At 33.2% G+C, this 23,679-nt stretch overlaps 1 protein-coding gene across 3 annotated transcripts in view; it reads left to right on the forward strand.

Annotated features, from left to right (window-relative positions):
• The window catches only part of LOC114336520 (ADAMTS-like protein 1), a 1,384,970-nt gene that overhangs the window by 1,291,060 nt on the left and 70,231 nt on the right, over positions 1-23,679 (forward strand). For all 3 annotated transcript variants that reach the window (XM_050655007.1, XM_050655009.1, XM_050655008.1), the window contains 2 exons: positions 15,855-15,950; positions 21,103-21,368. In XM_050655007.1, the coding sequence (XP_050510964.1) occupies positions 15,855-15,950; positions 21,103-21,368 (362 nt within the window). The remainder of the gene's footprint in view (positions 1-15,854; positions 15,951-21,102; positions 21,369-23,679) is intronic.

Consider the following 23,679-nt stretch of genomic DNA (forward strand, 5'->3'; position numbering starts at 1 on the left):
CTATCCGGTGTCCTGCGCGCAACACCAATAATTAATGTTTATTTAAAAAAATTCCTGACGCCGTGGTGGTTAATCGATTTTAGTTTTGTAAATCTAAAATGAAAGGTACAGTACACTTCTTTAAAAAAATAAATTTCAACTTGCTATCTGCTTTATTTTCAGTCCTGTACCAGTTTGAAAAAATGAATTTTTTTGCGAAAGCTGGATTGCAAAATTTATTTTGCAAAATCTATTGAACCGATCTTAATGAAATTTACAGTATTGTTTAACTGTATCATAAAGTTTTTCTGGGTGAAATTTGAAGGTCCTAAGTTTAGCATAAATGGTTGAAAAACGTAAAATGCGAATACTTGTTTTTGTATAGTTTTTTCCCAATTATTGCTATTTTGCAACAAGGGTAACTATTTTTTAAATTTTCGATTAACTCTATATTATAGGAAATTTAATTACACAACTTTTATGTTAATACAAATTTTCTCGGAAATGAATGATCTTAAAGTTATAATCAAAAAACGAAGAAAAAAATCGAATTTTTCCTTCATTTTTTGACATTTTGATTATTTAAACAATGTTCCGGACCTTTTTGAGAGGGAGGATAACCCAAATATTATTAATTGAGTTATTTTCAAGAAATTTCTGTAAAAAAATTTGAGTCACCTCTTAACATCCAAATGTACTAATATTTTTACAGATGCGCCCTGGTCTATAAAACTTCTCCAATCTAACTGTATTAGAATTTATTTACTTGTTTTCAAACTAAGACTATAAACATCAACAAAAAGTAACGACCTAGTCCAAGGCATGTCGCAATCTTCTTTACATGAATAAATACTAACTACAATAATAATCTATATCAGGGGAGGTTTACTTATACAGGGTGTCCAGAAACTCTACCGACAAACGAAGACAGGAGATTCCTCAGATAATTTTAAGACATTTTAACCCAATTCACCTAGTCCGAAAATGCTTCCTAAGGGAGCTAGAGCTCTTTGGAGATGGCGTCATGTAATTAGTTTTTCTTAAATACCTCCAGAACTCTTCTATTTACAAAAACAAAAATTGGTATACGTATTTACTTTCCATAAATGAACCGATTCCATCCATTGCGAATTTCTAGTACCGGTCATAGGCGTCCGTTTTGAGTAGGGCAACGGTTATTTTATCGCCTAACTTTTTTGTCTTTAATTTTTAAGCATTTTTGACCCTGAATTATTAAATTGTGAGGTATTCTGGTACTAAAAGGAACTCTTACTTTAAGTCGATAGGATACACCGTTTTCTAGAAAAATCTATTTGAAAATTTTTCGTTTTTTGAATTTAAAAAAAAAAGTATAAAAAAAAAACTATTTAGAAAGATGAAAACTGGTACATTTATTTATATTCCAGAGATTAATCGATTTCATTAATGGCGAATTTCTAGTACCGGTCATAGGCGTCCGTTTTGGGTAGGTCAACAGTTATTTTATAGCATAACTTTATTGTCTTTCATTTTTAAATATTTTTGACACTAGATTATTCAATTATGAGATATTCGAGTACGAAAAGTTACTCTTGCTTTAAGTTGGTAAAATATATCGTTTTTTTAAATTTTCTTCAATTTTGTTTTCAAATTCCCAGAACTAAAAACTTTCAAATCGATTTTTCTAGAAAACGGTGTGTCCTACCGACTTAAAGAAAGAGTACCTTTTAGTACTAGAATACCTCACAATTTAATAATCCAGTATCATAAATGCTTAAAAGTTGAATACAAAAAAGTTATGCGATAAAATAGCCGTTGCCCTACCCAAAACGAACGCCTATGACCGGTACTAGAAATTTGCAATAGATGGAATCGATTCATTTCTGTAAAGTAAATATGTATACAAATTTTCATTTTTCTAAATAAAAGCATTCTAGAGGTATTTAAGAAAAACTAATTACATGGCGCCATCTTCAAAGAGCTCTAGCTCCCTTAGGAAGCATTTTCGGACTAGGTGAATTGGATTAAAATGTCTTAAAATTATCTGCATTATCTCCTGTCTTCGTTTGTCGGTAGAGTTTCTGGACACCCTGTATACAATTGGGTGGCCGTTTGCCAAAAGCTGATATATGTCCACTTTGATATTTTTCAGAAGAGTAAATTCAACTGTCCACAATAGTGATGTGAGTTGTAAAATTACATAACTTACGTTACATAAATTACACGTAACTTACGGTAATATTACATGATACCCGTAACTTAATGTAATTTATGTAATTTTTGGAATTTACGTAATTTATGAAATTTAACGTAACTTATGATAAATTTACATAAATTACCGTAATTTATGTAATTACTGGTAAAATTACATATATTATGGCAACTTATGCGCGCGCAATTGTCGTAAGTGCGGTGCGCCGGTGCCGGCGCGCGCGAACCAGTGGGTGCTATTACGCTCGTCGCTCGTTAGTCGTTCCTTAGTCTGAGTCAGGCAGGTTATGTTTACATTTCTGTTATTGTATGTGTAATGTGTATGTATAAGTTAGTTTTCGACTGTTCTTTCTCTATTCATTCACGCAGCGTTGGTTACTTTACATTTATTTATAAGGAAGCACAGAAACTATAAGGTAAGAAATATATTATTTCTACAAACAGCAAAACACGTGCCGGTGATGTCCATAGCAACCTTAGATTGGGAAACACAGGGGCGGGCCTATCGCATATCGACTGTACGTTAAATCTAACGCGCGTCATTTTATATGTGGCTACAGTACTTAATTCTGAATTCGGTTTACCAAGTTTTATTCGATTTTTTAGATTAGTTTACTGTACAATAACTATAAGAATGATAGGAGCAACGGGGTACTTGTGCATGTAGCATGTGTAATTGAATTACACTGACATAACTTACTAAATAAAAAATTTTGATAACGTTGAGGGCAAAATAATGTAGTTGTCCGATCCAGTATTCTGCTTATTCGAATTTCATTAAATTGTTACACAGATTCAATTTTAATCTTTCTTCTATTTAAGGATGCCTAACAATTTTTTATGCCCTCGTGCCCATCAAATACTTTGAAAAATAATGTTTTTTCCCTTCTTAATGTTTAAGTCTACCTGAATATTTTTTTTAGGTCATAAAACATGGTGAAACGTAAGACAGATATCTGGCTTTATTTTGAAGTGTTACCTGCGGGTTCTTCTAATCAAAAGACCATAAATGTGAGGTGTAAATTTTGCAAGAGTGTACATGCAAAAAATGCTACAAGAATGAAATCTCATCTTCAACAATGCACTTATGTGCCGCATATGATAAAACTTAAATTCAATATTTTAACTCCAAAGTCAAAGGGGAATCACTCTAAATTTCCATTTGAAACATCCATGAAAAAGATCACATCGGCAAAATTGGATAACGATAACACTGATGCTGCTTGTACTTGTACATCATCAACGGTTTCCACAGCATCAACATCTGCTTCTGATAACATTCATGTGGAAACACCTGTTTGCACAAAAATCAACAGAATACAATCATTTTGTGATCGAATGACACACGAACAAAATAACGAATTGAATATTTTGCTTGCTAGAGCTATTTACACCAGTTCAGCACCACATTCAATTACCGAGAATGAAGATTGGAAATTGTTTTTTAAAAAAATTAGACCTTCATACACCTTACCATCGAGATATATGTTATCAAATCGTCTCCTGACCGAAGAGTACGAGCGAGTTGAAGTTCAAGTTAATGATAAAATTAAGCAAGCTGACAATTTATCATTGCAATGCGATGGTTGGTCCAACTTGCGAAATGAAAGTGTAATTAATTTCATTGTTACAACACCCGAACCGTTATTTGTCAAATCAGTACTAACAAAAGCAGAGAAGCATACCGCAGAATATATAACAAAATTAATGGTTGAAGTTCTGGAGGAGTATGGACCTAAAAAATTTTTCGCTATTGTGACTGATAACGCAAAGAATATGAGGAAGGCTGTGAGACAATGTGAAGAGATGTATCCCCATCTTGTATCATACGGCTGTTTAGCGCACACATTACATTTATTGTGCAGCGATATTTTGAAATTATCTTCAATAGAGACACATTTGTCACATATTATACATATCGTTAAAACTATTAACCAGTGTCAAGTACTGAGAGCTCAATTCACAGAAATAAGAAATGAGATGAAGTGTGGAGTGTCTCTTAGCCTACCTGTAAAAACAAGATGGGGTTCACATGTAAAATGTCTTCAAGATCTGACTAAATGCAAGTCCGTCCTACAACGTCTAGCAATATCTCCAGATAAAACAATTCAAGATAGAATACGCAGCGCAAAAGCAAATTTACTTGATGAAGGATTCTGGATAAATTCTAGCGCTCTTGTTGAATTGCTTAAGCCAATTACTGAAGCAATAACACGTCTTGAAGGAGATTCTTCGTCAATTCATTTGGTTTGTGAAACTTTCGCGAAAATCGGTAGTAACATATCTACTCATTTAGAATGCGTGAAACTAACGGATTGCGAAAAAACAGAAGCGATGGATAAATTTATATCAAGGAAGGAATACGCCCTTCAACCGATCCATTTTGCCGCAGACTTACTAAACCCTCGGTCTGTTGGTGCAAATTTATCATCAGCCGAAAGGATTGAAGCGATGAAATACATTACTACTATGTCAACCACGACCACGATAGAGATTGGTGATGAAGGAGTGTCAAAGATTACTGAGGATTTAGGAAACTATTTAGCTAAAACAGACTTTTTTGGCGAAACATTTTTATGGAACATACTCGATAATGTCTCTTTGGTTACATGGTGGAAAGGATTTTGTGGACATTCATGCCTCTCCAAAGTTGCAGTCAGGATATTGACAATGCCGTGCACTTCTGCGGCAACAGAGAGAAGCTTTAGCTCCCAGAGCAGCATTCATACGAAGAGAAGAAATCGCCTAACAACTCAAAGGGCAGCAAATTTAAATTATATACAATATAATTCAAAATTGCTGAAACGTTCACGACAACATCACATACAAAGTCAATATCCTATAGAAGAGACTGTACAGAACAACGTTTCGATAGAAGGTAGAAACTTACAGAAGGAGATAGAAGTAATTGAAAACCATATTTCCGAAGAGGAAGAATTAGACGAGGTAATTTTAAATTTAGGCATTTTTTAGATATGTGATATGTGCATGTGATATATGCAGTTTGCTTCTTTTCCGATTTTCCAATGCATTCCACCGTTTTCGAATAAAAAATTATAAATCTTATGTTTTCAGACAATATCATCATGGCATTCAAATACAACAGGAAATGGAAATTCCGACGATGATTTTAATTTTGCTGACTTTGCAATGACCGATGATGAAATTGATCAAAGAATGGAAACTAGGGAACAGAGACCAGCACGCATTTTGAGACAAAGCAAAGTGAACATTTTAGAAAACGTCTTAATGAAATCGGTAAATTAGTGTAAACACATACATATTTATTGTTTATATTCCAAAATTATCAATTTCAGGGTAAAGGCACAGAACAACCCCAAAAAAAAACGGAAGTCGAGAAGGATACTTCAGATGCCGAAAACAAGGTAGTTAGATCTGTATATATTATATTATAAACCCATTATTTTTACTCTCTATGTTTACACTTTCCTATTTAATTTCAGGATGCAGTTCTGGATTTGCCGGAGATAAAAAAAATTACACAAGGCTCATTGGAAGAGCAAACAATTGAAACTTCGACGTTTTATAACAAGAAGGTCTCCAGTTGTCTGCGAAAAAGGAAGTTGTGATTTATAAAAGCCGCTTAAAACAAAACTAAAGAACCTATGTTTTCATTTCTTTATTATTTGTATGTATTTCTTATCCACCTTTCTTTATTTCATAAGTATGTAGTTACTTTGTGTTTATTATATTCAATATGAATGCAAACAATTGATTTTTTAATACAATGAACATAAATTACATAAGTTACATAAATTACATCTGGTTTGTAATTTTTGGGTAATTTTACACGTGTAACTTACAATTTCTGAAATTACACGTAATTTCACATCGCTAGTCCACAATGTCCATAAAATCACAGTTTTAGAAATATCATATTTGGTTTTGAGTTTAATGATTATACAGCTATTTATGTGAGTTAATATATAAGAAAAAAACTGTAATTTTATGACCGTCGTGGAAATTTTAATTTGCTCTCCTGGAAAGTACCAAAAATGGACATATTTGCTTTTGGAAAACTACCACTGAATTTAAACTATTGTTAAATCAGGCACCACTGCGGTCACGGTGAATCGAGTTTATATTTACTTCAGTTATTGACTTTGAGTAAGGTTAAGCACATTCTACATACAGCGTGTCCTATTATTACTTCAACGGTAAGAACGGAATATGATTTGAAAATAATAAATATGCGGAAAACCTTAGTAATCATCATCGATAGAATCAGAAACAACCAAAAAGAGATAAGAAACATGGCAAGTTACGAAGTGGTCAAACAATTTAATTACTTAGGCCCGTTATTACTAACAATGGAGTATAAGAAGACGAGATCCGTCGACGTATCACAATGGCCAGATCAGCAGCAGCCAAACTCACAAAAATATGAAAGAACACTGATATAACAAAAAACACAAAATTACGCCTTGTTCGGGCATTGATATTATTTTCTATTGCTACCTACGCTTCAAAAACTTGGACCGATTCGAAGCGTAGTTGAAATGTGGGTCTACTCATAGAATATTGCGCATACCATAAACCACATATTGCATAAATAATTAATACTGGCAGAACTTAACATAAAAACTAGATCACCACAACTATCAACCAAAATACTGAGGTATTTTGGACATATAAGTAGAAGAAGTGAAGGAAAGGAACGAATCATTGAAGGCAACAAAACGTGTAAAAGATCCAGAAGAAGATCTCCAGTACGAGAGTCGGATCAAATAAAAGACATAGTTGTGGTGGTGGAGTAAAACTTCGTCAAGTCCATTGCGTCGAAGAGACAAACAATACGAAGATAATGGTAAATCTAATAAAAAAGATTTGCGTTGATTAAATTAATAATAACTTCTAAATTAGTTAGTTTATAATAATTAGAACAAAGGACCAAATAAAAAAATAAATTCTAGCTAATTAACACTGATAGAAAAATAATTTAGAAATTTTTAAAAATTCTGTTGTATGGAACCATCGAAAAACGTGATAATTTGAATTTCATTATTTGCAGGGCAGTATAGTCATGTTTCTGAATGACATGACAAAGGGCCTAGCCGGGTAAGATGGTGAAAAGTGCCCCCAACTCGATTCGAATTCCATGTAGGTCACCGTTTAGCATATTGTATAGTGAAACTAACTTTCTGAAATTTTTAGCCCCCTAGGTGGTCACGTGACCCCACCAGAGCCTTATTAGGCATTTTATGTTTTTATTTTTTATCTCAGCCGCACGAAGAGCTAGCCAAAAACTTTGTTTAAAAAAGTTGTAAGTTCCAAAAAGATCTATATGAAATTTTTTTTTAATTTTTTGGCGGGAAATTCGAATTTTTAGAACAATTTTAAACTTTTTAATAACTCTGAAAAAAAACTAAGACACTCGTTTTTACGAAAATCAATTATAATGTGTATTTTTGCACAATCTTTTACGCTGAATTTTTTCAGATTTTTAAAATTGGTGAAACGTATTTTTAAAAATAAAAAACCGCATTTTTTCGGTTTTTTTTTGGTTTTTAATACAATTTTATACATATTTTTCAAAAAAGGTAACACTGTCACTAGAATAGGTAAAAACTGAAAAATAATTGGGGTTTGCTTAATAAAAATTTTTTGTAACGCCATCGATTTTCAAGATACAGGGCGTTGAAGAAAACAAAATTTTACACATTTTTTACGATTTTGCTGAAACTACTGGCAATATTGTAATAAAACTTGGCGGGATTTAAGAGGTAGTTATTGTGCATGTTTTGACATACAATTAAGGATTTGATATTCATCATTGGCGCGCATAGGGATAATGGTCTGAACTTTTTAAAGAATACAGATAGTACGCCACTGACATATTTCAAATTAACAATGGTTTTTGAATTTCTCGTTCAATTTGTGACAAAAAATGTATCTTCTTATTTTTTCATCCGACGCGCCATTTTTATTCAAAAAATAAAAGATCTTAACCCTTACAAAGTATTCGAACTTCTAGTACTTTCTACATCTACATAATAAACTCGTACATCCATTATTATCAAAATTAATTCGAATACTTTGGAAGCGTTAAGATATTTTATTTTTTGCAGCAAAACGGCGCGCCGTATGAAAAAATGAGAAGATAGATTTTTTATTGAAAATTGAACGAGGAATTCAAAAATGATTGTTACTTTGAAATAGGTCAGTGGCGTACTATCTTTTTTTCTTTGAAAAGTTCAGACCATTACCCCTATGCGCGCCAATGATGAATATCAAATCCTTAATTGTATGTCAAAACATGCACAATAACTACCTCTTAAAACCCGCGAAGTTTTATTACAATGTTGCCAGTAGTTTCGGAAAAATCGTAAAAAATATGTAAAATTTTGTTTTCTTCAACGCCCTGTATCTTGAAAATGGATATCGTTACAAAAAATTTTTATTAAGCAAATCCCAATTATTTTTCAGTTTTTTACCTATTCTAGTGACGGTGTTAAATTTTTTGAAAAATATGTATAAAATTGTATCAAAAAACGAAAAAAATCCGAAAAGTGCGGTTTTTTATTTTTAAAGGTACGTTTCACCAATTTTAAAAATCTGAAAAAATTAAGGGTGAAAGATTGTGCAAAGATACACATTATAATTAATTTTCATAAAAACGTGTTTCTTAGTTTTTTTTTTTCAGAGCTATTTAAAAGTTTAAAATTGTTCTAAAAATTCGAATTTCCCGCCAAAAAAATAAAAAAAAAATTTTCATATAGATCTTTTTGAAACTTACAACTTTTTTAAATAAATTTTTTGGCTAGCTCTTGATGCGGCTGAGAGAAAAATAAAAACATAAAAAGCCTAATTAGGCTCTAGGGGGGTCACGTGACCACCTAGGGGGCTAAAAATTTCAGAAGGTGAGTTCCTCTATATGTGCTAAAAAGTGGCCTATATGGAATTTAAATTGGGTTGGGGGCACTTTTCACCATCTTACCCGGCTAGGCCCTTTGTTTCTTCATCTTCAATGTAATAGTTAAGGCAATGAAGCACTAAATAGCAGTTTTCGGCAGCAAGATGAATCGCTATGCAAATTTTTGAATTCGATTCGGGAAAGTGTCAGGAATACAACTGAAAATACCAAACACGAAAAGGGTGTAGCCATACTTTTATCTCAAGAAAGAAAACTGCTTTAATGGAAAGGGAACCAACATCTGAGAAAATTATTTGGGCTAGACTCAAAGCAAATTATTATAACCTAACAGTGAATAACGTTTCTTCTTCTTCAGGTGCCATCTCCGCTACGGAGGTCGGCAATCATCATAGCTATTTTAATTTTTGAGGCAGTAGCTCTAAATAGTTGTTTTGAGCTGCATCCAAACCATTCTCTCAGGTTCTTCAGCCATGAAATTCGTCTTCTGCCGATGCTTCTTCTGCCATCTATCTTTCCCTGCATTATGAGTCGCAGGATGCCATACTTCTCGCCCCGCATCACATGTCCGAGGTACTGTAGTTTTCTTTCTTTAATTGTAAGTTCAATGTCCTTCTCTTTACCTATTCTTCTCAGTACTTCATTGTTCGTAACTCTATCTACCCAGGAAACCCTCATAATTCTTCTATACGTCCACATTTCAAAGGCGTTAAGTCGTCTCATTGTCTCTACATTTAACGTCCATGATTCCAGTCCATAGTATAGTACACTATATACGTAACATTTTGTTAGGCGTACTTTAAGAGCTAATGTTAAATCTTTGCTACATAGGACCTTTTTCATTTTCATAAAATTAGAACGTGCTTTCTCGATTCTGACTTTGATTTCTGCAGTGTAGTCATTATTTTCGGTTATAAGTGTCCCTAGGTATTAATGTTGTTCTGAAGCTATTTTCTTGTGGCATTTTTACAATTTTGACTATTTAGAATGGGAAATAAGCCACAATATTATTTAAAAAATGATTTTTATTAACGTTTCGACGCCCAAATCGGGTGCCGTTGTCAAAATACAAAATACTATTAATATAAACAAAAATGTTGTTGCTTAGTAAAAAAATTCTTCTAATAATTTATTATGAGATTATTATAATTATTATTATAATATATTATTACTATGAGATCTCTAACGCGAGAATTTTAATGTCACCGTTGCATGTGGTTGTCTTTTTAAAGACAGATCACATGCTATGATTTTTTTGTGACGGATATTCTTGAGTTGGGGTTGATTTCATGTAATCGAATGAACTATCTTTCAGTAAAGTCGTCCCAGGAACGCAACTCATAAATATTGGCAATATCATTTTAAAGTCTTCTACTTTAAAATGTATCATATGTATCTGAATTGCCGATATAAATGAGTCAAATTAAATAAATTATTAGAAGAATTTTTTTACTAAGCAACAACATTTTTGTTTATATTAATAGTATTTTGTATTTTGACAACGGCACCCGATTTGGGCGTCGAAACGTTAATAAAAATCATTTTTTTAATAATATTGTGGCTTATTTCCCATTCTAAATAGTCAAAATTGTCCCTAGGTAAGTGTACTTTTTTACTCTTTCGATCTGCTGGCCCTCTACTATCAAGATTTCGTTAGTATTATGGTTGTTTTTACTAATTTTCATAAACTTTGTCTTTTTGATATTGAGAGAGAGTCCGTACTCCCTACTACACCTTACTATTTTACTCATGAGTATTTGCAGGTCTTGTAAATTATCGGCTATTATTACTGTATCATCTGCATATCTGATGTTGTTAACTAAGACTCCATTTACTCTGATGCCGACTGTTTCATCTTCCAGAGTTTCTCGCATTACCTCTTCAGAATAAGCGTTAAATAATAGAGGTGATAGTATGCAGCCTTGCCTGACTCCTCTCTTTATTTCCATTTCTTCAGATGTTTCTGTTTCAATTCTTACTATTGCTCGCTGATTGTAACAGAGATGTGTTATTAGTATTAAATCTCTTTCATCTAGGTTTTTAGTTTTTAGAATTTCCATGAGTCGGTCATGTTTCACTTTATCAAACGCTTTATTGTAGTCTATAAAACAGACGTAAAGAGAACGGTTAACATCCAAACATCTCTGTGTCAGCACGTTGAAGGAGAATAATGCCTCTCTGGTGCCCATTCCATTGCGGAACCCCTATTGAGTGTCACTAATATCCAGCTCCAGTTTAGAGTGTATTCTGGCGTGGATAATTTTCAGCAGAATTTTCAAGGTATGTGACATTAAGCTTATGGTTCGGTAGTCACTGCATTCTTTGGCATTCACTTTTTTTGGCAAACACACAAATGCTGATGTCAACATTTCTCTAGGGATGATTCCCGTAGTATAGATAGCGTTGAACAGTTCTACTATTATGTCCAGGTTTTTCTCGTTGACCAACTTTATCAGCTCGCTAGGTAATTCATCTTGACCAGCAGATTTATTGGTTTTCATAGAGTTTATTGCCTGACTAACCTCTGATTTGGTTATCTCTGGGCCTACATCTCCGGTTTGGCTATCTACGGATGTACTAACTTCTCTCTGGTCATGAAATAGTTCCTCGGTGTACTCTTTCCATCGTCGTAGTTTTCGTTCTGTCTCCATTATAGTATTTCCGTTTTTGTCGAGCAATATATTTGAGGTTCTTCTATTTCCTATTCCGGCTAGTTCTTTGACTTTTTTATGTAGGTTGAAGTTGTCATATATGTTTTGAAGTTCTTCTATTTCTTTACATTTTTCAGAGAAGTAGGTTTCTTTAGCCTCCCTAATTTTTCTTCTTGTTTGGTTTTGAAGCTGTTTATAGCGAGTCTTATTAATTGTTTTGTTTTTTCTTCTTTCATTCATCAACTCTAGAATTTCCTCCGTCATCCATTCTTCTTTCTTACATTTGGTTGTTGTAAGTACTTTCTTACTTGGCTCTAATATAGAGGTTTTGAAGAAATGCCACTGTTGTTCTACGTTGCAATTATTTCTTGGGTTTCTATCTAGATTTTTGTTGATTTCATGTTTCAAATTTTCTTTTGTTTCTTCTGACTTAAGTTTCTGTATGTTAAGTTTATTGTTGTTGCGGCTTTTTTGCGTCTTTTTTAGTTAAAGTTGAAACCTAGCAATAAGAAGACTGTGATCAGAAGATACGTCCGCTCCTGGATATGCCTTTACTGCCTGAATTGAGTTTCGATATCTTTGCTTTATTAGGATGTAGTCAATTTGATTTCTGACGATTTTGTTGTCTTTGTCAGCTGGCGATTTCCATGTATAAAGGTGTCGCTTAGGTAATTTAAAGAATGTATTTGCGACTACAACATTATGTTCCTGGTAAAATTCTATTAGGCGATCCCCTCTGTCATTTCGTTCGCCAAGTCCATATAGCCCTACATTAGGGTAGCATTTTCCTTCGCCAATTTTTGCATTGAAATCACCCATGATCACTGTTATGTCTCTAGATACTGTGAGCTGTAATGTTTTTTGGAGTTCGCTATAAAAGTTCTCTATTTCTTCTTCATTTTTGTCAGCAGTTGGCGCATAAATCTGAATTAGGTTCATTTTTCCATGAGCTGTCAATAATTGCAACATTATAATTCTTTCCGACACCGGAACGAAGCCTGTTACTGATCTCGTTACTTTTTCACTGAGGATCATAGCAACTCCATATCTGTGTTGGGTGTCGCTGCTTCCATAGTAATAGATTCGCCCATTGCCTGTATTGAGTTCGCCAGAACTGACCCATCTTGTATCGCTTATTCCTAATATATCGATATCTAGTCGCATCATCTCTTGCTGTATATTCCTCAGTTTTCCAGGTTCATACATACTTCTTACATTCCATGTAGCGATTTTGTAGGTGCATTTGTATATATTTAGGGAACAGGGACTTCGCTGACTAACGGCCTGGGAAGCCCTGTCGTTGCTGTTGTTTCTTCCCCTGTCGAATCTTGGCATCCGAGAACCATGATTAGTAGGTTGTTGATTGTCATTTCTGTAAGCCATGACGATTTCTAGGGATACTCCACGAGTCTTTAATGCAATGGTTTCCCGTTGCCTTCTGCATTCTTATACCGTTGACCATTCTGTAGGGTTCATCCGCCTTCGAGACCAATTTCTCAGTCTCAGGACAAAAGAGTGCCCTGCCACTTACCAACTCATATACCCGAAGCCGTTGGTCAGTAAGTGGGGGATTGCTTATACCGGCAATCATTCGGTGAAGAGCAGGTAGGTTGTAGAAAGAAATATAGTGACCCGTCTGCCCTCGGAAACCTAATAGCCATTCGGGGTCGGAAGAAGAAGAGGTAGCCAAGAGAGGCCGATAGGAAAGATTAAAGACATTTCACTCAAGACTAGTTGAAAAAGAGTAAAATGTGAAGGCCCTTATGATCCGCCAGGTGCGTTTCATAAGCGTATGAGTATTAATACACTTTTTGTTCCCGCTCATACTTCGGGGTGTTGACTACAGGCTGTATGGCTCGTCCAGCATGCCATAGCACGGAGGGTAGGGTGCATGCCATTTTACAATGTAAACACCCCAACTCCATGGCCTGACTGACAATAACGTTTACACTCATTCAAATGAAAATAGTAATACAGAAAGGGAAGAGTTTTAGGAACAACAAAATTTGTAAAAGATTTATAAAAATAACAATAAAATCCTGTATAAAAGGTATATTTATATACTATTTCACTTGCCGTCATACTTTCAACATGTAAACAAGTCAAATCCACAGCTCAGATGTTACCTGGGGCAGATTAGCTAAATATTTTAAACATCCACACTTAACGTAGCTCTTTAAACCAATGTTTCCTTGACGGACTTCTTTTACTGGGCTTTGACCCACATATTTTTGTTAAATATTATCTTGGTGGTTAGCATGTACATTGCACGTAAGCACTGATGATGACTGGTAAACTAGTCGAAAACTAGTTATGATTTTGATGTGGCCCTTTTGAGGGTTTTTAAATATACCTTTTATACAGGATTTTATTGTTTTTTGTATTACATGGTATACAGCCAACCACAGGAAAGCTTTTTCCTTGTGAATTTTTATATATAAAAATGGTACTTGGAGATTTCAATGCCAAGATTGGCAATGATAATACAGGATATGTGCATGTGATGGTAAAAGAAGGGCTGGGAAGAAAAAATAATAACGGAAATCGATTAATCGAATTCTATGAACATAATGAGCTCATTACAAGTGACAGTTATTTTAAACATAAGCTGATCCACAAAGAAATTTGGAAATCCCCGGGTGGTAGATATAAGAACCAAATCGACCATATACTAATTGAATCAAAATGGAGAAGCTGGCTAAAATTTGTGAGGGCCTTCAGGTGTGCAGATGTGGGTTCGGACCACATGATGATCAGGGCCAAATTAAGAATGAAATTAGTCAGAGATGAGAATCGCAGGACTGCCAGAAGAAAAAGATACAATGTAGAAACCTCAAAGCAAGAAGATACAAGAAAAATATTCACTGACAGACTTACAGTGAATGTACTATACACCACTGTAATGGATCGTCAAAAAAATATGGAGAAATTTCAAAGAGGTTACGATGAAGACAGAAGACGAAACAATTGGGCTGAAAAAAAAGATAAAAGCAAAAATCGATAACTAAAGACGCGTTACAGCTGACAGAAGAAGAACAGAAAATAAGAAAAGAAATATTGCAAAAATGAGGAATAAGAGAAAAGGAGAACCTCGACAGAACATACAAAGCAAAAAAACAGAAGTTAAGAAGACATTTATAAAAGATAAACGGAATTGCATAAACGAAAGTACATATTCTATTGTATAATAATATTGGATATACAAAATAATATTAGAGATATGGATAAAAGAACGAGTGCCAGAAGATTGGAAGCAAGCAATTATTTGCTCGTTACACAAAAAGGCGACAAAATAGAATACAGTCATTACATAGGAGTAGCATTACTAAATACCGTATATAAAATCTTATCAAAATGCATAAAATATAAACTTGAAAAAGAAGTTGAAGATATAATAGGCGAATATCAGTGCGAGTTTCTGTATTAAGGGGAAAGGCACAAAATGTCGCCTGTCAAAATTTTCAATGTGTTTTAAATGTATTCATTTTTTTCGAATCCTGAGAAAACTAATAGGTATTTTTGAAATATTTAAAAGCAGAATGATAGATTACGTTATTACCGAAGTCCTTTAAAATAGATAAAAATTGTCTTTTGAATGAAATATTTGCAATTAAAAATCACACTAAATTTTGTTTTATTTTCACCACTCTAACTTATTAAAATAAACATTATAGAAGTTTTCAGGGACTTTCTGCTCTCAGTAATATAATATTTCATTTTGCGTTTAAATTTTTAAAAAATACTTGTTAGTTTTCTCATGATTCGAAAAAAAAAGAATACATTTAAAACACATTGAAAATTTTGACAGGCGACGTTTTTGCGCCTTTCTCCTTAACTGCGTATGTTCCGTTTTTATTTGGATTATTCTGTATATACATATTATATATATTTATTTTATAATTTATATTTATTTTAAAATCGATAATATATCTCCTTGCTTTGTTGTCATCTTGAACTTACTAATTTAATTATTCATTACAGAACAGTTTGTTTACCAAATAACTTATTTACGACTACAAACATTTCATATAAATATGTTTTATGTAATGTCACAGTCACAGACAATGCATTCATAATTTACGCTAGTTTGAGCATATGTGCACCCGCTGTAAACTCGAACAAACTTTATTATTGCTTTGTAGGTGGAGGACATCAAATGTGGCGGACATAAACCCTGGTTTCAGGAGGCCTGCAATCAAATGGATTGCCCGAGTTGGATAGTGGGGAAATGGTCGGGGGTAAGTACTTACTGGCTATTATGTCAGAGATCTCAAATCTTTGTTATATAACTTTCGGGTTCGTAATAAATTTGTAGTTGTAAAGCAATTGATCTGAATATCTGTTTCACCAAATACGAGGACCAAAGTAAATTTTAATTGCTTCCATTACAGTTTGATATTGTGGAAATACAGTGTGTAGACGTAAGTTGGAATCATAAGAGAAAAGTTTTTATTATTAATTTTACAAAAAAAAAGTTATTCTTTATAAAAAGCTCTGCATGGTCTAAAACCTACTAAAGATCCAACCATTAGATATCAAATTGTATCAATCTTATTATACGACGTATGTAAAAAAATATAAATTTGCTCAAGAGTATATAGTATATTGTGCAACAAGTGCAGAAAGGTACTAATTTCTCACGAGTTTGAAAAGTTGCGGTACGAGCGCAAGCGAGTGCCGCAATTCAAACGAGTGAGAAATTACCTTTCTGCACGTGTTTCACACTATACTTTTTCTACAAGCACAGTTTTTCCTAAAAATAAAAATCACAATTTCCAAACGACGATTAATTATAATAGGTACCTATCATAGAGGTATATATTGACATAGAGAGAGTGTCATTCAAAGCGAAATGACGACACCATCTTTTTTCTTTGGATTAGTGCTGTTTCACTCTTACGCATATTAAGCTGAGACAGTTGTCCTCCTCTTCCGTGCCTATACTCACACCTTAATGTCATCTTAGTTTCTCGGTACGATGTGTTAGAAAGAGATAGCGCAAACCAGTCGAAGAGATCTTGTCGTCAGGACGCTCATAGTGAAGGCTCTCTCTATGCTAATATATAACTCTATGGTACCTATGTGATAAATGTTAAACTGTATTTAATTAATACCTACTAATCAATTTAAATTCCTTATACCTAAATAATAGGTCTGGATCCCGCGTATGAAAAAAAAGTTGATTAATAGCAAGCTGAAAATTTGTTAATGGCTTAGGGGTGTCTAGCCGGATAAACTTTGATATATGGGAACACTGGAACAGGGGCAGTTTTAATTCTGGAACGGATTAAAAATTTGGAACGGTCAGACCACGAAAATGGCACATTTATTTTGTCCGACAGAATAGACTTAAACTCTCCGAACAGAGATTAAACTATGCAAAAATCAGACTGCTATTTATCACCTGTCATAATTCCTGTCATTTGACATATTCTACATGTTCCACTCATGAAAACGCCCATTTGGTGATAAATAGCAGTCTGATTTTTGCATGAGAGTTTAATCTCTGTTCGGAGAGTTTAAGTCTATTCTGTCGGACAAAATAAATGTGCCGTTTTGGTGGTCAGACCGTTCCAAATTTTTAACCTGTTCCACAATTAAAACTGCCCCTGTTCCAGGGTTCCCATATATCAAAGTTTATCCGACTAGAAACCCTTAATCTATCAACAAATTTATTAGAAATCAGTTAAAAAATTAATGCACTGCCTTAATTTGTTTAAATTTAAACAATTATTACACATTATTGACATTATATTTATGCAGTCACGGATTTACACAAAACCTACTTCATTCGACGTCTCTTGCACAGGTTGCTAAATCCTTATTGGTTATTTGATAATTATAAAATGTTTAATAAGAATAAAATTGTAAAATAAAACAGTTGTAACATCCATAATTTAGTTTCTATGCTATAGTTAAATATAATAATTGTCTTATAGGTTATCTATTTGTCTAAAGTTTAACCACGGATGTAAACAGAATATAACGTTACTCAGAATGCGGTAGTCCACGGATGTAAACAGAATATAACGTTACTCAGAATGAGGTAGACAACTGTGCAGAAAAGAACTTTGCGGCACAGAAACGTCACTTTGCGGCACAGAAACGTCACTTTTCTGAACACTAATGTCAAATATCTTATACTGTGAGAAAATATCAAGTTTGCTAACATAAAACCGTGCATGAAAGTGCACTTTGAATAGTGGTTGTAGAAAAATATATTTTTCTATACAGTGAGGATGTTTGAGTTGGAATAAATTCATTATCTCGAGAAGGGGTGAATTTGGAGAGAAATCCTGAGACCGGTCGATATTTTATTTTTAAATTATGACTTTTTGGCATATATATATCATACTAATGAGGTCATCCACCTGGGCGTGATGACGTAATTGATGATTTTTTTAAACGAGGGTAGGGGTCGTGTGATAGCTCATTTGAAAGGTTTTTTATTTCCCTATTCAGTAATATAAACGTAAATATAATTATTTATACAGGGTGTCCATTTTTTTAATTACGTTAATTGAGACAAAAAGAAGAATGTATGTAATTCATTTATTTCAAACTACATGTGACTGCTGTCAGGAAACAGAAACAAATATTTATTTGACCAATAAAAATTGTTTTTCGCTTAAATTCAATGTTAAAACTGACACCCACCTGTCTCTTAGCAGATTGAACATTGAATTTAAGCGAAAAGCAATGTTTATTTGTGAAATAAACATTATTACCTGTTTTTCTGACAGCAGTAAAATGTATTTTGAATTAAATAAATTGCTTACATTCTTCTTTCTTTGCAAATTAATTTAATAAACAAAAATTTTGTACACCCTGTATAAATAATTATGTTACAGTCCAAGAAGCAGCCCCGAAAAATCTCTATGAATTTACTAAAGCTAGTTCTTTCACAGTTGATTACTGTGAGTGTGTAGAGAAACATACTGCGGTCGGTCAAGCGAAACGTAGAACAGGGGTTACTGAGAGGGTATCAAAGTTGCTTTCCTACGAAGGTAATTAAATCCATTTACTAAGGCTGAAAATCAGTACACTTATTCTAAATGGAATATAAATAAAAGTTATTATAGTCGGTCAGCTGTACGACGGGACAGAGCCGGTCGGTCGCCTCCAATGGATGTACAGGATTATTCGCTATATTTTGACCCCCTTCTACACTGTTTCATTTACAGAATTAGAAAAAAATGTAAAATACAAAACTTATTCAATTTTTAAATTATGATTTTTTGACATATATATCGTACTAGTGACGTCATCCATCTGGGCGTGATGACGTAATCGATTATTTTTTTGAATGAGAATAGTGGTCGTGTGCTAGCTCATTTGAAAGGTTATTCAATTTCCTATTCAGTATTATAAACATTAATATGATTTTTTATACAAGGTGTCAAAAAGAATTTTAATTAAATGAATTGTTTAATTAATAATTAAAAAAAATTTTGTGCGCCCTGTATAAATAATGATATTAATGTTTATATTACCGCATAGAGAATTGAATAATCTGTCGAATGAGCTAGCACACGACCCCTATTCTTATTTAAAAAATAAGTCAATTACGTCATCACGCCCAGATAGATGACGTCACTAGTATGATGTATATGCCAAAAGTCATAATTTAAAAATAAAAATCGACCTGTTTTAGAATTTTTCTCCAAATTCGCCCATTCTCGAGATAATGAATTTATAAACGTCCTCACTGTATATATTTTACAATATCGAAAATTGTTGTTTGTTGTAATGAAAAGTTGGAATTAAAAACTATGTTTTTGTAACAAGCAGGCATCTATACTATACCCTTAAAGTAAGATCTTAGTAATAAAAGTAAAAAATGACCTTAATATGACCGACAATAGAATAAGGATAGAAGGAAGCGTAACAGTAACATTTTGAAGTTAAAAGGGGTTTAAAGCAGTGAGATCCGCTGTCTACACTACCCTTCACTATGGGAGGTAATATTGAGGGAGAGTGGAATACGAACAAAAAGTATGATTGAAGACAACAGAAGCCAGATCCTGGCCTTTGCGGACGATGTAGTGTTGATGGCAAAAGATTAAAAGGAACTACTGAGGATTTTTAAACTCTTTGAAGTGGAGCCTAAGCAGTATGGACTAATTATTAATAAGCAAAAATAAAGTATATGGAAATGGGCAGACCAAATTATGAAGCCACCCAACTGAAGGCTACCACAAACAACGAGAATAAAGAGTATTGCTTTAAAAAGGTGACCGAGTGTGAGTTTTTAAGAATGACGCTAACTAGCAAAGGGGAAGGAAGCAAGGAAATTTAGAAGCAAATTTTGAGATAAAGGAAGACTGTCGAAGCTCTACATAAACTACTAAGAGCAAAAAACATGTCGACAGAGGCAAAATTGAGACAGCCCCAGTTGAACATCTGGGAGCGGAGTGTTCTAATGAATATTCGGGGGAGTTAACGATGATGAACCGTTTGGAGAAGACGAACAGATCAGGTAACCAGAAATTATCCAGATCATCATAACAAAGAGACAAAGAGAGAGGGCAAGGAAAACTTGTAGGAAAACCTTGAAACAGTAGGGATAACAAATTGGAGAACAGCCAAGAAAAACAATTGCTGCCTTGGACAGAAGAAAATGGATGAAAACAGTGGAAAAATTCCAAGCCATGCACAATGTTCCAGGATCTGGCTTCCTTCTCTTTTGCGGACAATGTATTGTTAATGGTAAGAATTGAAAGGAAACTGCTGAAATTTTTCAAACTCTTTAAAGCGAAGGCTAAGAAGTATTTGACTGAGTATTAATGCGCAAAAAACAAAGTATATGGAAGGGATACAGACCAAATATGAAGACACATGACTGAAAACTATCACGAACAACGAAAGTAAAAGTATTTCTTCAAAAAGATGGTTGAGTTTGAGTATCTAGGAATAACAGAAACAAGAGAAGGGAAGAAATGAAATGGAGAAGCTTATTTTGAGAGGAAGAAAGACTGTTGGATCTCTACACAAATTACTAAGAGCAAAAAACATCTCCGGAGAGGCAAAATTGAGATTATACCGAACAGTGATCCAGCCTACAGTCCTCTACGGAAGCGAAACATGGATTATCAACAAAAATCAATAAAATATGATAAACATCTGGGAGCTGAATGTTCTAAAAAAGATATTCGGGGGAGCAAAAGACAACATATTACGAAACATTACTTAAAAAATATTCTATTAAAACGTATTCGTATAAACGGATATATTTATGTATTTATTAAGGAGTAAATGGAAATATTTCGGGAGATTTCATAAACCGAGATATTCCTATAACCTGTATTCTAATAATCGGGTTCAACTGTACAATTATACAATTACTGCGTAATACAGTACAAACCCTTCAAAAACCTTTCTATTTTATAGTGTTCTGTGTCTTGCGGGGAAGGAGTTCAAGTCAGAAATATAGAATGTAGAGACGACGATGATAAATTTAGCAACCTATGCCCATTGGAAACGAAACCTTTGAGCACCAAACCCTGCTCCACCGGTATCCAATGTCCCTTTACTGTCGAAACCAGTGAGGAACTACTGCCTGGACTGTACCATACGCAGCCCCTGGTGCAACCATATCCTCCACCCCCAATTCCCGAGAGGCTCATTGGGGAGCAAATCGTACCATCAGAAAGCACGTAAGTAGTTTTTGATACTGTTCGTATATAAAATATTAAGTGGAACAAGAAAAATATTCATAAAAAAATATTCATAAGATTATCTTTGATCATAACATACTACAAATTTTTCTAAAAAATTGGTAATTATTATTTACTCGAATACCACAGAAGATAAAGCTACCTACACATTATCATTTCTAAAAATTAAATTTTCCCCACGTTTTCTTCTACCGTTAGGGGTCAAGGGAGCAGATTCTAGCTCTTTAGGAATTTTCTTCACTATTTTCTGTTTTTCTCTATTTGTGTTTCTTTTATTTTACTTTTAAGTCTTTGTTATTTTTCCATTTCTGAGTATGCCTGTTCTTCTTTTCTGTATCGTTCTTCTGAGGTATTTTATATCTTCTACTTGTATTCTACCCTGGTGCTTTCTGCTTAAGATTCAATTTTCTGCTCCGTATGTCGACGTTGGCCCATATATTGTTTTAAAAATTATCATTTTCGTTTTCCTTGACATTTCTTGGTTCTCCAGAAATGCTTTACTTAGAGCCTGGAATAGTTTTCCTGTACTCTCTAGTCTGTTGTCGACAGAGGTGAAACCAGGATGATCCTAAGGGGGGGGTTACATCTACTTGAAGGTCTCTGGGGGGTATGGAATAATAATGGTGTTAAGCGTATAGATCTAAAAGTACATCCAAAAGAAAGGGGTTATAACCCCCAAAACCACCCCCTGGTTACGCCTATGGTTGTCGAGATCTTCCTCGATACTTGCTCTGTTATTTATTACTGTTCCCGTTTTGTTTGTTTGTTGTTTTTTAATCTATCACCACTTCGATTTGGTTACCAGCGCCTTTTCCTTGTTATTTTTAATATCTTTGTCTTCCCTTTATTTACATTTAGGTTGTTTGTTGGTAATTTTGATATCATAACACTAAATATTTTTACTTATTTGATACCACTATATATTACATCTTGCACTATCTCATAGGTATAAATAATATGAGATACCTCTTCTTGAAAACGTCTTATCTTCGTAACTAAAAAGAAAAAATTGACATAAGTTGTCTTTTTACTCAAAATGTATTTAAGGGTTGCTCTCGTGATTAGTTTTGGACAAAAACAAAATTGTGTACGTATAAAAGTATATTAAACGTATCTATCTATATTAATATGTTAAATATAAATGTGCATAAAATTGCATGCTCTTAATATATTTTTCTTGGGTCCATGTTTTTATGTAGCAGTCATCTAAATTAAAAGTATTCATGACATACTTCATCTAATAACCCCAAATAAGCTAACTACACCGAGAGAAAAAAATTCTTGACATAAAGAAACTTTATTAATATTTAAGAAAGATCGACTTGGCATATTGCCTAAGAAATATATCTTTGTATGTAAGATATAATTTTCTAAAATATTTCAAATAAATTCTACTATAGCCAAAGAAATATATCTTAAACATGAGTGAACTATCACTTTCTGGCAAACTTCAAACCCATTTATCAGAAAGAAATTACACTTGATGTTAATTAATTTTATTAGTCATAAAAATATATTTTCTACACATTAGAAAACAATTCTTTCTGAGCAATAATATTTCTTAGTAAGGAATATTATTATTTTACTATTAATAATTTATTTATTTAATGTTAAGAAATATATTTCGCAGAGATAAACGTATATTTAGAGTTAAGTTAATATTTCTTGAAAATAAAGTGATATTACATACGGCGAAATAAATCATTGTGTTAAGGTAAAATCATTATTTATTAATAAAACAAGATATAAAACGTTATTATTACATACAAATATTTTCTCCACCCTTAAACCACTGGCTTCTACACAACAATAAAAGGATGGAGAGGCAAATCCAACTTCCTCAAATTTTCCTTCTTTTGTTAATAGCACTTTGTATATCAGCAATTCACTAAAACAAAATCGTTATGTAGAAAGAGTAAACTTACTTTAATAAAAATTTTTTTATAAAGATATAGATATTTATTTTGACAAATTTAGGAAATACAAAAAAAAACAAATACACGGCCCCACGTAAGAACTATTAATACTAATAATAATCAATCATATTTAGTTCAAACATATGGCATTATTTAACCTACATATATATTTGTTTATTTTTTTCTTTTTGTTAATGAAATATTAATTATTTATCTGTATAATATTAAGTCACACAATAAACATTGTTAGCTAAAACAAGAGGGAAAATACAACCAATGTAAAGCATTGAAGCAGACATAATAATATGTAATTTTCTTAATTTTTATAATCTAAAAGAGACAGCATACCTAATCATTAAGAAATTTTATTACGG

The sequence above is a fragment of the Diabrotica virgifera genome, chromosome 6 (assembly GCF_917563875.1).
Source record: "Diabrotica virgifera virgifera chromosome 6, PGI_DIABVI_V3a".
Lineage (NCBI taxonomy): Eukaryota > Metazoa > Arthropoda > Insecta > Coleoptera > Chrysomelidae > Diabrotica > Diabrotica virgifera.